Raw genomic sequence first — 18587 nt, forward strand, 5'->3', positions numbered from 1 at the left:
TAAGATCCAGCTTTTTCAGCCAGCTGTGACTTTGTGCACAGATAAATCTCTTCAACGTTCATCTCATTCACATTTTGTGTCTCCACTTCAAGATTAGTTTGAGGAAAAGGGTGGAAGAATCCTCTGATGGTGCTGATGGATTACAGACATATTTTAACTCGGTGTAAAAGAAGGAGAGAAGTGGTGAGGGGAGAGAGAGGGAGGGAGAGAGAGACAGAGAGTCTCTCAGGAATGAAGAGATAAGACAGACGACAGGTGCTTGAATGAGAAGGGGGAAAGGGGCCATTTCTCTCTAGGCCTGATCTCCAACAGGAGGAGAGGAGAGGAGGAGGAGGTGGAGGAGAGGAGAGGAGAAGGAGAGGAGAGGAAACAAGAGGATAGAAGGGGAGAGGAGAGGAAACAAGAGGGGAGGAGAGGAGAGCAGAGGAGAGGAGAGGAGAGGGTGGGGTAGGAGGAGAGGAGAGGAGAGGGGAGGATGGAGAGGAGAGGAAAAGAGAGGAGAGGAGAGGATGGAGAAGAGAGGAGAGGAAAAGAGAGGAGAGGAGAGGAGAGGAGAAGAGAGGAGAGAAGAGGAGAGGAGAGGAGAGAAGGGAGAGCAGAGGAGAGGAGAGGAGAGGAGAGGATGGGGTAGGAGGAGAGGAGAGGAGAGCAGAGGAGAGGAGAGGAAAAGAGAGGAGAGGAGAGGAAAGGAGAAGGGAGGAGAGGGGAGGAAAAGAGAGTAGAGGAGAGAAGGGGAGAGGAGAGGAGAAGGAGAGGAGAGGAGAGGAGAGGAGAAGGAGAGGAGAGGAGAGGAGAGAATTGAGAGCAGAGGAGAGGAGAGGATGGGGTAGGAGGAGAGGAGAGGAGAGCAGAGGAGAGGAGAGGAGAGGAGAGGAGAGGAAAAGAGAGGAGAGGAAAGGAGAAGAGAGGAGAGGAGAGGAGAGGAGAGGAGAGGAGAGGAGAGGAGAGGAGAGGAGAGGAGAGGAGAGGAGAGGAGAGGAGAGGAGAGGAGAGGAGAGAAGGGGAGAGGAGAGGAGAGGAGAGGAGAGGAGAGAGGAAAGGAGAGGAAAGAGGAAAGGAGGACGAGGAGAGATTAAATTAATGACAGACAAAGCGATGCTAAGTAGATCTGGCCAAAGCAAAGTCACTGGAACGAAGCCATTTTAAATAGCCACTGGTAGTTTGTGTGTGAGTGTGTGTGAGTGTGTGTGGAGCTTAAATATCTATACGCATTACGGCAACGTGCATACAGCCTGCTATAGGCTGCTGCTGCCTCCTGTTCGACCCTCTGTGAGCCAGAGAGAAGGAGGAGGTGAAGAGGAGGTGAAGAGGGGCAGCATCTTCCTGCTGCTGCTGCTGCTGCTACACTACTACACACTACTTCCTGCTGACACTGCACAATGTATATGTATAAATGTAAAAGCACAGAGGACTGTCCCTTTAGTTTGTCATAAATAAAAACTCCCAATATGAAGAAGAGACGTATGGATCTCTTTCTCTCTCTCTGTCTTAACGTTATGTCACAGTGTCCGTCCATCAGGAGGAAGAGGAGGCTGGGTGTTACCACCACAACTATCTCCAACACACACACACACACCAACTGTGTGTCCCGTGTGCGCTGCTGAGGTTGTCATGGTTGCGTATAGATGTGCAAACACAGTACACGGAGATAGAAAATCAATGCGTGCCGTCGTTGTGTTGTGTAAACACACAGCAGACACATGTGTGTATGTACACATATGCGTGACTGTGTATAAGGAAGGAAGGAAGCAGCTGTCTGCAGTGGTGCCCGTGTGTGTGTGTGTGTGTGTGTGTGTGTGTGTGTGCACGCGACTGTCTGTGTGTGAGTGTGTGTGTGTGTGTGTATGAATAATTCCCGACGTGCCGTGCTGTCTGCTGAGGCCTCCGCCCCTGACAGAGGATGAAATATTTATGCTAACCTAGTTGGGAGGGAATGGATGAGGGACCACGGGAGGGAGGGAAGGAGAGAGAGAGAGAGAGAGAGAGAGAGGGGGAAGACTGTGAAAAACTGATGGAGAAGTGATTTTAAAGGCAGACTTCAGGGCTGCTGTCCAATTATCCTTCATGTCCGACCGACTTTCATCTTAAAAGGGAACGCGTCTGGCACCAAAAAAGACGACAACAACAAACCGGGGGCACATCAAACGCAACACAACGCGCTCCGCCACCGTCGTGTGACAATGTTTTGGTGCGAGAAAATTAAAAAGCAGACATCAACAACGTCACACAAAGAAAGGCTGCGTCCTCCTAAGTGATGTTGAGACTTCTTCACCGTGTCCACGACAACAAAGTGAAATCAAATCAGACACTTGAAGGTGCAAGGGAAAAAAAATTAAATTAAATCCACGATCTGTGTGACCCTCTGGGATCACACGCAGCGACACACGCGCTCAAACTACAAACTGTTGTTTTGTTTCGGCTTCTGTTCCGCCCAGAGCAGAAACTACAAAAACTTTTAAAGAGCAGCGCCACTTGATTTATCTTTGCACACTGAACTAGGACAGTGGTTCTGCATCCGGCTCCTCGGGACCTGGACTCCTGCTGGGTTTACTTTGCTCCCCCCCCCCCCCCCCCCCCCTCACCACCAGGACATTTACTCAGGAAATGATTAACACCTCTGCAAAGCTACAGTTCAGTGAATTAACTACATCACGGGGCTACATCCTGTATCCCCAGAAAGAAACAGGAGTGAACCACTGCTGCAGGAGAATTAATCAATATACAAGCACTGTAGTACATGATCAACTTTCTAGTGGAGCAGCTCAAGTCAAACTCTTACACACTGCAGGTCTGGGAATCTATCTGAGGGGTAAAAACTCAGTCAGAGTAGTTGTAGAAAATACTGAGCAGCGTTTTTGCCTCCTGGAATTTGAACCGACCCAAAAATAATCTGAGAAAAAAAAAAGAAAAAAAGGAAAAGGAAGTTAACTCCCTCGATATAAACTCTCACACTGTGTTTCGATTCCAGCAGAACTGCCCTGAACGCCTCTTTTCCATCTTCGACGCGTTTCCCTGAACATGAAACATCACCACTTCCTGGTTTGTGAAGGTTTTCAGGCGTACCATCTCCATTTACAGAGACAGGAACGCTCTCATGTTGGATTCTCTCTGGGTTTGAGTTGCAGTTTGTGGATTTTCTCACCTGCCGTTGAGCTGAATCCGATCGGCCAGTTTGGAGAGCTGGTCGGGGAGGCGCCGCTGTTTGATGACTCCCTCCGGACTGACCGACACCTCGCACAGGGAGTAGGTCTCCGGCGCCGCCACGAGCCCGAACTCGTTGACGGTGTGTGCGACCACGTCCTTGGCCGTAGTGTCCTTGCTGATGATGATGTAGCAGCTCTGCTGGTCAGCCTTGAACACTCGGATCACCTGGTCCGGGATGTCTGAGAGCCAAGAGTGAAGCAAGAAATGCTAATTAATAACGGTAATAAATCAGACAGTTAACTTGTAATTTCCATATTTGACAAGAAAGGAAAAGAAAAAGGTCAAAGACATTTACATTTATAATAACATTATTGAATCGTCCCACTGTTAAACCACATCACAACACTGTCTTCTTTATCTAAAAGTCAATCATCTCATCAATTCTTCCATCTGCAACATCTACATTTGTACGTTTCATGTCAGTGACACAAACACACACATAAAAACACACAGACTGCACCTTTAAACAACTATAAACCAACACAGGTTCGGTTATTCAGTGAGATAAACAACACACATGCAGCCAGAAGGGATGAGGACACAATGGAGACGGAGGAAAAGCTTTTACTACATTATAGAGCACAGACGCCGTCGTCCCTGGGTCATCTCAGATTATAAACGACGTGTTAAATTAAAACACATTTTCTTCATTTAATTATTAATTAGTTTAAGCTAAATCATTTAATGAACTGTATTATATAACATACCATGTAAAGCTATGAGTGCACAAAATGAATAACTCATAAAAACAATAAAATAGTACCAAAAAATGGGCCTTTAACTAGATTGTTGCTTAATTGATTGATTACAATAATAATCTTGACTGTTGGTGGTGATTATGAGGCACACTCCAGCTGCAGCTACAGCTTATGTATAGTGTATGTGGTGTATCGGTTCCTGGGGCGGCTGATGCTGTAGCAGCAGATGCACACGACTTCCAAAGAGAGAGAGAGAGAGAGATGCGTGTGTGTTAAATAATGGAAACGTTCCCCCGGAGTGAAATATTGCATTAAAGATCCAGTGTTTGAGTAAAGAAGAGGCCACGGCCCATTAGACAGCAGCAGCAGCCCAAGAGCCTTAAAACACTGAGTTATGAACACGGCACGGTGACAAGTGCAGAGGGAGTCGGGCCAGATGAAGCTGTCATACAGTACAGCTGCAGTGTGTGTGTGTGTGTGTGTGTTTGAGTACTATATGTGGTTTAGTTTCAATCATGTTTACTGAAAATGGAGGGAGATCATGAAGAAAAGGTGGCATCTGCAAAAAATAAAGGGTGGTGCTTGAGCGATGAGTCTGTTCAAGGCAGTCACGCAAACAAACGCACGCACGCCATGCACGCACACAACCACACACCTGCTTCCTCATGTTTATCAACCAGAGAAGCCTTCACTGTGCTCAGACACAAAGTCGCTACCTTCAGCCTTATTAACGAGGATCTCTAATGTGTGTTGACATGACAGTAACTGCAGCATCTTTATCATCATCATTAAACCTGCAGCACAACATTCAGAAACAAACTGCATGAGCCAATTAGCCAATAAGAATACGTTTAAAATCAAACCTGACATTAAAATACAGTTTACGGTTTATATTTTATATCTGCTGTTTTAAGATTTATTTTTTTTATCTAAAAATAAAAAATCATAGCATATAAAATAATAGAGAATAGTCTCACACTTGTTTTTCCCCTTTAAGGCTTATTTCTACTTCAATAGGTGAAACCAAATGTTCTTTTCTATTCTGCAACTCTGCATGTTTCCTTCCTCATTATCAATACTTTACATGACCTTTACCATCACCCACACCCCCTCTGCATGTTTACAGTTCCTTGTCACCTTACTGCTTGATTATACTATAAACCCTCCTGAGGTTTTTTTTTTTATTTTCTGCTGTAATCACTGATTTTTACGCAGCTTTTCTCTGGTCCCTTGAACTTGGACATATTGATGTCTTGGTGCTAATGAACGACCTCTTTATGGACTGTGAGGTTATTGATTTGAAACACATGACATATATGTGATACCTGCAGAAACATGATGTGTGAGAATAAAAAAAAAAAAAATATATAAAGAAGTGTATCAGTGTGCAGCTTCCTGCTCTGGTGCTGTGTGCTGCTGCAGCCGTGGAGCTCCTCTTTGTTTATGTGCAGCCGGGCGGCTGAGTGGAAGCTAAATGCTTTGTGTCTCATTAGCTGTGATTTGTGATTAGAGTGTGGGAAGCTCTTGGCTAAATAGCCGGCTATCATATCCAGAGGAGGGGGGGTGGGGGTGTGGGGGTAATCATGTTTAATCCTCTGGACGGGCCGCGACATGACCTGCACACAGGAAGATGATCGCTGCCCCGCCCCCGGCCAAACATCCAATCAATTATCGTCTTTAATGGGGAATCATTCATTTTAAACAACACCACAGAGCGAAGCCAAATAGGATTTGTGCACAGGGAGTCAAATGTTTTTTTTTTTTTGGGGGGGGGGTTTGCAAATGCAGCACAAAGAGAGGCTCCTCCTCCTCCTCCTCCTTCCACTGTTTGTCAAAGCTTTTCCCCGTCAATCCATCAGAGTCAGAAAGGACATAAATCAGAAATGAAAGGCGGAGCAGAGAAGGGTGGGGCTGGAAGCTGAGGGGTTAAACACCAGGGGCTGAAATAAATAAACACAAAAAGGAAAATGCAAGACTCTGTGGCACTATCCTATTACACATCCTCATGTATGTTCTTCTTTAAATGCATGGACTTAGATATATTTGTGGTTAAAAAGCAAGAATCTGTCGATTTTGTTGAGAAAATACGACTCAATCTTCTTCTTACAAATGAAAAGTTGAAGAAAAGATTGTAAGACAACGCCTTAAAGAGTGAAAACAGACAGACATGTCCTCACTCTGTGCAGTTTTGTCTGAAAAAGAACAAAGTTACAAGTGGGAGAAGTGTAAACACACCACGAGGTCGAAGCCCAGAGCTAAAAGGAGACAGAGCTGCAAAATGGAGTGAGGTGGGGAAAATGAAAAAAAAGGAAAGGGATTGTTGGGAGGAATATTTACTGAAGCACAATCAAACAGTGGCTCTGAAGGTATTTATACTTACAGTAGAGTCCCAGGGCTTGGCAAGCAGAGAGGAAAAAGAGGAAAACACAGTGAATATGAGAGTATGAGAGAGAAAGAGAGAGAGAGTGTGTGTGTGTGGGAGGAGGAGAAGGAGGAGGAGTACAAAGAGAAATAGTGGTCGGAAACATCACGACAGAAAAAGGAGGGAAGACCAGTGGAGTTTCTAGAGTAGCCTTAATGTGTTCATGGGAAAGCAGAGGGGAGAGTGACTCATCATGTCGACACCAGAACATCTGTTTAAAATCACAGCAAGAGAGAGAGAGAGAGAGAGAGAGCAGTCCTGGTAGAGGAGGGAACAAGAAACAAAGAAACAGAGAAGCTGAAGATCTGAGAGATCTGTGTTTTTACTCTGAACAACGTATATGAGAAAACATAAAACATTTATTTGTCCCTTTAGACATAAAACAGCATCAACATCTCTTGTTTGCAGCAGGGATGAACTTAAAACTATCATTATCAATGGATTATTCAATTCATTGATTCATTACTTTGTCTATTAGAGCCTAAATGAAAGTTTCTTTATTCATGCAAACATACATATTTTCCTCCGTTTATCTTGATCTTAATCTTATTTTTCATCAGTAACCAAGAAAGCTTTTTATGACTTGTCTAAAAAATGGTAAATAAAGTTAATAATACTGACTAATAAACTGGAACTATATCAGTTATAGTTGATAATCATATATTCTTTAGTTTGAAGTAGCTAGAGAACGTGATCTCTCTCTCTCTTTTTTGTAGTAATAGGATTGAGTTACACACAAATTAGTATTTACCAATAGACCACCGATAGAAGACAGTAAATCTAAATAAAGTGTGACCCTCTGGCGGCCATGTTGGAGCGATCAGAGCCCAGTAGATCACCTGGTCTGTTCTGTCCTCCACTGTGAAATCTAACGGGCCAGAATACTAAAGGAAACTTGATATAATGGTGGATGATTGATGAGGAGGCCCAGTTGGTGTGCATGTGTGTCTGTGTGTGTGTGTGTGTGTTGGTTCGCTAGTACAATGATGTATAGGTCTACAAACTAGGGAGGTGTGTGTGTGTGTGTGTGTGTGTGTGTGTGTGTGTGTGTCTGTGTGTGTGTGGAGGGACCTTAATGACAAATGGGTGGTGGAATAAATCAGGGCGGCATACACTCGTTCACCTCGTCCACTTTCTCTCCTCACTCATTCTTTCATTCTCTCTCACACACAGACACACACACACCCGCCCGCACACACACACACACACACGGGGGTCTGCTCCGTGTTAGTTTAAATAATTACAGGCTCAGAAACTCGTCTGACAGGAAAGAGACTAATACGTCCAGGAGGTTAATTCTTGTCAGATGGAGACGATTCAGCAGCAGCTCTGTGACACTTCAGGAGGGACAACCCCCAGTGTGTGTGTGTGTGTGTGTGTGAGGTGGCTACATCTAACCTGAAACCATCTTGTTGCTTGTTTTGAGTGACTGAACATTTGTTTGTCTTCTCCAAGAAGAGACAGAGATAATAAAATAAAAAAAACTCCCTGTGCATCCAACTCTACAGTTCTTCTCCTCCTCTGAATGACAGGTCGTCTGCTCAGTGTCTCTCTCCGTCTCAGTCCCTCGGCTCTGGACTCCTTCAGACCACAAGTGGCTTTCATCGCGCGGCGAGCCTGAGGTCTCCAGTCAAACATGACAAAGTGCTGCAGCGGAGCGGAGCTGAGCGGAGCTGTCTGACACCTGAGAGGCTCAGCGATGCTCAGTCTGGTTTCGCTTCCACACAAACTACTTAAGAGTCAATCATTTGCATAGATATAAACAGCACATGATTGTTCTAATGCTTTCAGGTTTCAAGTTTGTACAAATTCTGCTTCGGTTTGACACTTCTTCTTTTCCTCAAGCGCCTGAAAACCTGAGAAATTCAATTATCATCACTGACATAATTACCCAACACTCCCCGGGGGCTGGAGACAAACCTCAACAAGCCCACAAAAGCAACAGAAGAAGGAGGAGAAGGAGAGTTTTCCTCTTACCTGCAGGGTTGGAGAAGTCGAGGACGCTGGTGGCCGGCTGCAGCAGGTCGGGGCTGCTTGACGACAGGTTGCCGGGGATGGGCATGATGGCGACGCTGTGACGACACTGTTTGGTTCCCACGATGCTGTCGTCCTGGGACTGACCCATGCCGCCATCACTGGAGAGGAAAAGACAGGGAAGGTAGGGAAGAAGGGATGGTGTTGAAAGAAAAAAGGTGTGATATTATAAAGGAGAGAGAGAGAAAGAGAGACAAACAGAAGAATTAGATTTTCACTTCATGAACTGAAATGAACTTTTTATTTTGCAGCAGTGGACGTTTAAAAAAAAAAAAATGCTCCTGAATGTTTTTTTTCCGCCTTGTTTTGGTTATGAGTTTTAAGCAGAGGTATTAGAGTGTGATTCCCTCCATCTGGAGAACATATTAAAATCACAACAACTCATAACGCGGCAGGAAAAAATACATCAGGAGATTTTAATCGGAAAACGTCGACTCCTGCAGAACGGCAACGCGACACACACCCACATCGCTGTTTCTGCTTTTCTTTTAATATGCAGCAGAGATTCATCTGTGAGACGGTTTCATGAATGGCTGGAACTGATAAGAGGCATTCACAAGGTAGAGACACAGAAGTTCACCAAACGCACAACACACACAACACACACAACACACAACACGAGACAATGAGGCTGATACTGTACACACAAGCTCTAGTCACAAACATCACAAACAGAGGAGCAACGTATGAAGAGAAACAATATGTCATATATATGTTTATATTGAGACTTTTTGTACGTTGTGTCTCCGCCCTCAAACATCTGTGTGTGTGTGTGTGTGTGTGTGCGTGCAGCTGTCGGTCACATTATGAGGCGAAACTGGACTTGACGGACAGGAGCCTTTGTACCTGGCTCCTCGGGCTCGCCGGGGGAAATGCAAACAGCAACCTTTACATTAATGGCCTCATTATTATGCCTGGATTCTGCACACATGTGGTGGAAATGGCAACTGTTCCCAGACAAACCCTCAGAGTCCTCGGCCTCGTGCCGAATGATAAATGTGTCTGAAGGTTGGATGAGACTGTGGTGGTTTTTATAGAACTTTAACTAAACTTTAACCTCTAATTCTCTTTCAGACTTTCAACACATCATAAAAACACTGATGTTAAGTACACAGTTTAATATGATGTACGTATAAACTGTTGGAGCTCTTGTGGTCAATGCAATGGAGAGTCTGCCCTGAAGTGCATACATACTGCAGCTTCCCTCTAGGTGTGTGTGTGTGTGTGTGTACAATATGTACTAAACATGGTGCAGTAATGCAGAGCTTCCACTAACACAGCTTCATGCTGCTGTAGCAAACCCTGAGACGTCACGAGAAAAAGAGAGAGAGAGAGAGAGAGAGAGAGAGAGAGAGAGAGAGAGAGAGAGAGAGAGAGGTAAACTAAAGATAGAAGGACGGCAACATAAAAAGAGAAAGAATTACGTTAGGAATCGATTCAATAATGTGCAAGGTGGTGAAAAACGGAGGAGAGACGGACGAAGGCGACTGAGAAAGAGGATAATGATGATATCGAGCCTGATACAGAGCATGAGGTTTAATCATAATCACACTAGGATCAATGGGGGTCAAGACTGAAACCGAATGATCCCCAATCACCGTCCAAATGACTTCAGTATGGGTTAGGTATTAGATTTATCAGTTTCCTTAAAATAATGACAAAGATAAGATGTGTAGCTTTAGAAAAGGTTAAAAGAAAAACATATCCAGGCAGTTATCCACCTGATCCGGTGAGATACCAGGAGAGCTCACAGTTAAACATCCAGAAACTAAAACCTTCTGCTCCTCTTCACCATTAAACACTCCACACTGAACCAAGGCCTTGGGATGTTTTCTGCAACATCCCTGCAGAATAGATTTGGCTGAATAACAGGACGACTCAAGTCTGAGTCCAGACTGAAGTGGAGAGCATAAATTTAATTGGAGAGTTTGGATGAGAAAATGAAGAGAAGGAAATTCAGATTCAGTCGTCTAATCATGTTGCTGAAGGTCAACAGAGCTGATAAATGTATGAGTGTATGTATGTGTGTGTGTGTGTATGTATGTGTGTGTGTGTGTGTGTGTGTGTGTGTGTGTGTGTGTGTGTGTGTGTATGTATGTGTGTGTGCACATCTGCAGATGGATTCTGAATCAGATGATTGGAGGACGGGGAGTTACACAAGAGGTCTTACCCAAACAGGCCCCTGAAGCAGCGGAGACAAACGGGAGAGAGACGACACAGAAAAGAAAAAAAACAAAAAAACAAAAAGAAACAGAAGCAGAGCTCTGGTGAAGAGGTTCAGGGATCAGCAGAGCCACAAAGACGACGCCTCCTCTCCTCCAACACACACACACACACAATACATACATATATACATATACATACACTTAGAAACAAAACACACACCCACACACACACACGTCGGGTTGACAGATTACACAACAGCTAAAGTTTGGACACACTGACAGGTCTGCTGAAATAAATAGGCAGAAAAATGTCAACAGCATTTTCACAACGGGCAGCAAAGTTTTAAACACGACACACGACAGGAGAAGTCGACTCGACACTTCCTCAATACTTGGACTTCATTCACAAAGAATACACAGAATAATTTCACAACTCGTAGCAGGAAGAAGCTGCAGAGAAAATGTGAATGTTAAGAAAAAAAAGCTTTTGTCTCAGTTCATCATTTGGGATTCCCCCACTTTTAGTCACTTTTCAATTGAAAAATGTGATTGGTCGATCTGAATCGATGCTCCTGGTCACCGACCACCTTAAAACTGATCACACGTGTTTAACCAATGATCAGTAATGATTGATGATCCGAAGCTGCCTCTATAGACACATGACCAGGACTTCCCAATTATAAAATGTCTAAATATTGCATTTGAAATCAGTCAGTCAACGCATTGTTTCATTAAATGAGAGAAAACTGCAGTTATAAGTTTATTTAGTTACAATTGAAAAGGTTTGACTGTTATGAATTACACACAGAACTACTCCTGATTACTAACTTGTTATTCTAAATGAATAATACTGTATAGATGTGTGATATATAAATGAAAATTTAAAGGTACATTTTGTATGAGCTGCAGTTTTTCCTTTACAAAATAAATTTCAGTGCATTTCTGCTTTTCCTCTCCAAGAACGATTTATTTAGCTTGACTCCAAAAACGTATCTGTCTTCTCTAAATCAAACATCTGGAACATCATTTTGCAGCAGTGACCGTGGAGTGAAATGTGACTGTTGTCGGCTGAACGCTGAGATGCACAAACACTAAATCACATCATAATCATCGTGATATACACGAAGGTTTAGTGCATGTGACTGTTACAAAATAAAATAAATAAATAAATAAATAAGCACAGAGGATGAAGATGACATCACAGGACGTGGAGGTCGCTGTTTTTTTTTTTTTTTTTTTACGATCATCTCACTAAATCTAAAGAGGACGCGGCTGCAGGCTGAGACCTCCTGTCTATTGCTTTCCAATCTGTGAGATGTAAATCACCAGAGTTAGTCAATATGGGCCGCGTGTGTAGAGGTGGACGCACCGAGGCCCCGACGTCTTAATTTGGCAGAAAAACGACTTGTTTATTGCCGGCGTGTCCTTGTCGTATAAAATCCTGGTCTGAAGTGGAACATGATGTCGAGCAGGAGGAAGAAGAAGCAGCAGAAGCAGAGAGAGTGGGTTTGTGTTTGTATGTGAGTTTGGTTAAAGGCATCTGGACGGGGTTTTTAAATTGTTAAATGAGGTTTTTTGCTTCAGTCAGAGAGAGGCTGCACCATGGCAACAGTGGTCACAGGTTGTGAGAGTTAATGTAATGTGTCCTTTAAAATGACAGTGAGCCTTTCACTGCCTGTGTGTGGTATCTTAAATTGTGCTCTATTCAGAACAGCCTGTACCATTCACACACACACACACACACACAAACACACATCCAGTGAACAACTTTACAACACTGCCCTTCCCTCAGATTTCCATCCAACAAACAAACGGGCGCTGATGAATCCCGATTGACCCGAATCTCCCGTCTTCTTCATCTCTGGTCGCTTTAATCAGCCGTCGATTCCTCTGAATCAAAGAGCGGCTTCAATGGCGCCCACTCGCCAACATAAAGGCAATGAAAGGCCTTGTTTTGGTCAATAAATAGAAAACGGCGCGGAGCTTTTTTGGAAGCTGTGCACCGAGGCGGATCAATGGGCGTGTGATGGCGTTTTTGCATTATGAGACGGAGCACAATCGGGGTTTTCATGCAAAGCTGCGTGAAGCTTTGTGGACGTAATCGCTGCTGCAGCGCTGGAAACTGGTGGAGGGAGGAAGGAGGAAAAAGTGAGGGGACGAGGACGTGCACGGTGTTCCTGCAAGTACGAGTGTGTCTGTGTGTGTATGTGTGTGTTTGCAGTGTGGGAGTTGTAGCTGTGTAATTGACAGGGTGAGAACAGCATCTTCTCTCTCTCTCTCTCTCTCTCCAGCACTGACACAGTGTGGAGTTTAATGAGGCCTGGAGAGGCGTGAAATGATGAAATGAAATCAGGTCTGTATCAGCGCGTTAACGTCACGGGCGGAATATTGAATGTGAGCTTCTCTCTGCACGATTGCGCCCAATTGCTCCAGATGCTGCGAGTACAATGGCTAGTTATGGAGGACAGCAACGGTGGTGAAATGATGATGAGGATGATGATGACGATGCTGATGCTGCCTTTTGTGTTCTTGTGATTTGGATGAAGACAGTGCAGAAGCAGCTGAAGACACCGAGTCCAGCATCACAGACGACGACCAGGACAGTAGAGAAAGTTAATTTTCAGATCAACGGCTGGAAGTAGGACGGGCTTGTGTGTTACTGTGAGCTGTCGAAACATGCAGCTACAGCTTGCAGTCAGAGTTGGGTGAAATTGTTCCATTTCCTGTTCGTTCCTGCCACGAGAGAAGTTTGAAATGTGTTTTTCTGTCTCTTTGAGAGCAGCGTCGAGCAGCTCAGCTCAGCTCAGTCAGAAGCTTAGATTTCTGCTCACGCCTCCAATATTTCCTGTCTGCAGATGGTCACAGCTTGCTACAACTCTGATGCAGAGACAGTAGATGGGACTGTGGCCCAGCTAACTCGCTTTAAAGTCGTTTTTTTATTGAGGAGGTCTCAGATTTGGCCATAAAGTGGAGAGAAAATCCACTTGAACTCACATTATTCATCGTTTAAAGCGCTCGTATGAATCTCTTTTACATTAGACTCAAGCCATGTTGTGTTTATGGCTCATTATGTGGCTGTTTTTTAGGTCAATATTTAAATTTTCTGTAGAAGCCTGTGATAATACAGAGAGCATGGTTCACATGAAGCCTCCTACCTGAACGGTTTGGGCGGCAGGATGCTGAAGCGCGTCTTCTCCAGCATCTTCCTGATCTTGTTGCGTCCTCCCGACACCGTGTTGGCCTTCATCTTCCTGGTGCTCTTGTGGTCCGTGGGGAACTCCATGTCTCCAGGAAGGTCAGGGATGGAGAAGCGATTCCCTTTTTTCTCCTGGATCTTGGGAATGTGAGGTCCGCCATTTTTCTTCTCGTGCACAATCCTGCTGAGGAGCTCTTTGAAGACTAGATGGACAGAGGAGCAGGATTGGTCATCGGAAAAAAAGAGATTTTAAACTGATACTGCAGCAGATTGTGCTTGTTGTCCATCAGTGTGTAACCAAACTCACCAAATATGTTGGTTTTGACTGTGAGAGAGAGGTGCGTGTTGTTTCTCATGATGTCGAAGGCTTTGGAAAAGGAGATGTTCTCAAAGTTCTGACCGTTGATCTCCATGATCTGAAACAAGCAGCAGGTTTTGACAAAACCGGTTAAAACAAAACACTTGTAGATCGTCCCTGACTGGAATCTGAAACAACATTTCTATTCTGTTTTGCTGTTACGACATCAAATGTTTTCCCAAGTGCGAACAAGTGTCACATAAAAAGGGAAGTATGCCGAGTGTGTGACTGACTGATGTCCAGTGCGATTTGACCACTAACTAACTGCACATCACCTTTAGAGGCAGTGAATCTGTGGTTTGTGCTAATCAACATATTAAAAAAAATAGAAGTAGCGAGACAGAACATTTCCTGTCTGAGACAAAATACACTTTCAGAATTATAAATAAGGAAATATTCCACCGGCATCGCAAACTTTAGAAGATGAACGTTAAGAAAGTTTCCACACTGACGCAAACAAGGAGAGCTTTTTATATTATTAACTGTTCGTCCACACCTGACCGACTGGGAGCACAAAGTTTGAACTGAAGTCCATAAATAAAACAAATAAAGTTCCGATTAGAGACGATCACATACACTGAGGAGAGTCAAGAGTCAGGATTCATATGTTTTTTTCTAATTACTTCTCAAGCTGCAGCCGTTTGTAGAGTTCATTAATGAGCTATGTGTTTTTGTAAGTTTCCTTTTTTTTTCTCTCTCCTGTAGTTCAGGTCAGGGCTTCACCACCGAGCCGGTCATCTGTAAGAAACCTCCCTTTTACTGTAACTGGTTCCTTTTTCCATGACCTAACCTCAGTCTCAGAGTTCCTGCTGCAGAAAAGCACCATGACATCAACACCACGCCTCACAGCAAGGATGCTGTCAGACAGACCAGGAAGAAAACCTGCTTTTAAAACTGTAGAGTTTCACAGTTTTGTGTCCTATAAGACCAGACTCACTTATTTCTGGTCACAGTTGAAAAGCCCATGATACAGGTACTGATCTAAGGGAAGATTTTAAATGTGGGAGCAGATGCTAAGAAAAGGAGAAAAGGCGTGCTGACCACAGAGCTGCTCAGATCATGAGAAAATTATCTACAGTATATCTCATCCTATTTTAGTTTTAAACAATATTGTCCGAGACGTTTTTGAAGGCAGAGTCCTGATGGTTCTTAGCTCTAACCCTCATTCGGGTTGTTTCCTCTCACCTGGTCTCCACGTTTGAGTCCGGCCTCTGCGGCTTTGCTCCCTTCCTCCACCAACTCCACGAAGATGCCGAATCCTCTCTCGCTGCCGCCCTGCACGCTGAAGTGGAGCGGCGACTCCCGGGACGCCTTCTGCAGAGTGATCTGTCTCCACTTCGCCTTGGCTGCACACGCGATGTTCAGCAAACGCAAATGGCCCTTCATTTTCTGAGGAGGGAGGGAAAAATGGGCAAGTGATGAGCCCGAGGTGTGATGCATTTAACATCGGCTTTTGTCTCCAACAAGGTGTGGGATGGAGTGATGCAAAAACAAACTTGGAAATGTAATAATGTGGTTTTAGCTGCTTTAGAAACCAGGTTTTTTGATTGCAAATAATAATTCGATGACACTTGTTGTGAAAATAGAAACCTAAAGTATAGACCGATGTCGAACTTACCGTTGTTTCTAGAAGTTTCTCAAACTCCTCCAGAAAGCGCGTCATGGCCGGGTCGCCCTCGAAGTCGTTGAAGTGGTTGTTGACCCACAGCAGCACGATCCTCGTTACCTTGTTTTTAGACACAGTGACAATCTGAAGTCAGCTGGCGCACGACACTCACACTCATGTTCACACACTTCCTGTAACTATTCCTCTTTTCTCTGCACTTCTTCAGAGACCTCTGATTATCTGAGTGTGATCTACTTCACTCTGTTTACTTAGGTTTGTTGAGAGCTCTTGTTATTGTTGAGGCTGTTGTCAGAGGTGATTTTTAAGTATATACATTCTTGATAACATGAATAATTTAGAGGTTATTCTTACGTATTATGTTACCATACTAAAATTGCTATAATTTCTAATGAATATGTAATGGTTAGATCGCTTATAGCTCTCTTTAATTTCTACTCTGACCAAATGCATCCTCTGTGGTGGATCCATGTCTTTATTTAGCCCGACTAAATCTCCTTCTGTCTCTATTTTCCAAGTAAAAATAAGTAAATAAATAAGTAAATAAATTCTGTGGTGGCTAATAACACATTAGCAGGGGAAGCTAAATAACGACCGTGTGCATCACTGCAGAGAAAACGTTTAACCGCTGATTAACGGCTTCATTTTGTCCCACAGTGAATTAGAGGAGAGACTCGGAGCAGAGAGCATGTGGAAACAATCACGTCTGCAAACTGAGAGCGGTGGCATCGTTGTCCTAACCTTTAGCAAAAGGTGAGAGAGGCGACCGATCTATCAACACACAGCATCAATCAATCAATTTCCACCTTCTCTCTCTCTCTCTCTCTGCCTCTTCCTCTTTTCCTCCTCTCGCCACATTTCGTTACTCTCTCTCTCTCCCTCTGCTCTTCCTGCTCAGGATTAGATCCTGTTTAATGGAGCTGAAGATTATAAGCCTGAATGACACGACACATAAAGACTATTGACAGTACAAGACTAATCTTAGGTTAAAGCAGTTATGGACAATGGGAGTGTCGGGCATCAACAAATAGCCGGCGGGCTCAAGGACAGCTGAGCTGGCACAACTCGTATTGATCAGAGTGTGAGCGGTACGACACGTGAATTTCCATCGACGTGCATGAATACAAAACGTTTTACACACAATGAAACACCTTAACATTCACATTGCGGCCAAATAACACACACAAACTTTAAAGGGATAGTTCACCCACAATTGAAATTTCACTCATTATCTACTCACCCTCATGTCGTCTAAGGGCTGGGAGAAGTTTCAGAGTCCTCCGTGGCTTCTCTGAGTTACAGGGGGTCTCGGCGTAGCAGTGCATGTCCATAAAACGGTTGCAAATGGATACCAACTGTCTTCGTAACAAAAAGACACACCAAAAAACATCCAAATACCTCCATGCTGCTCGTATGTAATGTCCGTCTTGTATTGAAGCTTCTCGAAGCTCCTCTTCCCAGTTCGACGGACCGGGAAGAGGAGCTTCGAGAAGCTTCCGCTACAAAACCAGCTTGAAATATAGACTTATTTAATTTTTTTCGGGACAATTTCTCATGTCGGGGCTTCAATACAAGACGGACATTACATACGAGCAGCATGGAGGTATTTGGATGTTTTTTGGTGTGTCTTTTTGTTACGAAGACAATTGGTATCCATTTGCAACCGTTATATGGACATGCACTGCTACGCCGAGACCCCCTGTAACTCAGAGAAGCCACGGATAACTCTGAAACTTCTCCCAGCCCTTAGGCGACATGAGGGTGAGTAGATAATGAGTGAAATTTCAATTTTGGGTGAACTATCCCTTTAAAACCTGTGCAGACAAACACAAATTTGTCTTTTCTTACCGGGATCCATCCAATCGTTTTGTATTAAGACTAAAAACGACTAAAGTCAGCCTTTCTCCACACAAACACACACTCACCGTGTCCCTGAGGCTGTCCACCTGGAACCACTCCAGCAGCTTCTTGCCGACCTCCATGGGGCTGGACACGAAGGTCCTGGAGGTCAGCAGGAAGTCTTCGATGTAGGTGGGGTCGACCACGGACGGCTCCTCCACCAGGTGCATGATCAGACGCTCCGGGGTTCCCTGGAACATACGCACACATATGAGGATACACAGAGAAAAACATACTATGCACATGTATGACAGCTGAAGTGACACAAGGGCAAAGGCAACCTACACACACATATAGAAAGCAGCATGCACACACCAATTTGAATAAACTATATCGACATTAATCATAAAAGTGACAAGGACGTAAGATCCAGCTATTGAACAAAGTGTCAGTCAACCATCAATAAAACACACACACACACACACTGCTCATTGCTTCGTGGGCTGAATAAAGTGAATACACGTCATATGTTGGACTAATCTCTTTATTTCTAAGCAGCAGATCTCCGGTGTTCACACATAAAGAGGTCTCTTCTGCTCTCAGTGACTCTGCTAATGTCACCGGAGCAGAGGTTTCTGGGGGAAACGATTCGTGTGGACAGGGAACAGAAAGTAGAAAGCCATCCACTTTTGTCCGACACAAAAAAGAACAAAGCCAAAAACAGAAGCGGAAACGCTAACACTTGTGAATTGACTCATCTCCGCTGGACATGTTTTCGGGAGCTGAACGCCTTCCTCTGGAGCGGCGGCCAAGAAGAATCATTCAGGCCCATTATCCGATCGATACCTTGGCCGCCCGCCTCAGGAGGAGGAGAGGAGAAAAAAAAAAAAAAAAGATCAAAAGGCCTCGGAGCTGCAGCGCTGCGATGTAACGGACAAGAAAACGCTCCGGCAAACACTAATAGCGCGAACGGTGCCTCTGAACGATCAAGTAGGAAACACAGAGCAGCTGCATCGATGCTTCTGTAGGAGACTGTTCACAATGAGA

General features: G+C 44.3%; 1 protein-coding gene across 7 annotated transcripts in view; it reads right to left on the reverse strand.

The window, feature by feature from the left end:
• Window positions 1-18587, reverse strand: part of rapgef6 (Rap guanine nucleotide exchange factor (GEF) 6) — a 140546-nt gene that overhangs the window by 17278 nt on the left and 104681 nt on the right. For all 7 annotated transcript variants that reach the window (XM_083986273.1, XM_083986274.1, XM_083986272.1 and 4 more), the window contains 7 exons: window positions 17627-17791; window positions 15696-15803; window positions 15263-15466; window positions 14027-14135; window positions 13679-13922; window positions 8302-8459; window positions 3143-3383 (listed from right to left, as the gene is read on the reverse strand). In XM_083986273.1, coding sequence (XP_083842399.1) covers window positions 3143-3383; window positions 8302-8459; window positions 13679-13922; window positions 14027-14135; window positions 15263-15466; window positions 15696-15803; window positions 17627-17791 — 1229 coding nt within the window. The remainder of the gene's footprint in view (window positions 1-3142; window positions 3384-8301; window positions 8460-13678; window positions 13923-14026; window positions 14136-15262; window positions 15467-15695; window positions 15804-17626; window positions 17792-18587) is intronic.

The sequence above is a fragment of the Trachurus trachurus genome (genome assembly GCF_905171665.1).
Source record: "Trachurus trachurus genome assembly, chromosome: 14".
Taxonomy (NCBI): Eukaryota; Metazoa; Chordata; class Actinopteri; order Carangiformes; family Carangidae; genus Trachurus; species Trachurus trachurus.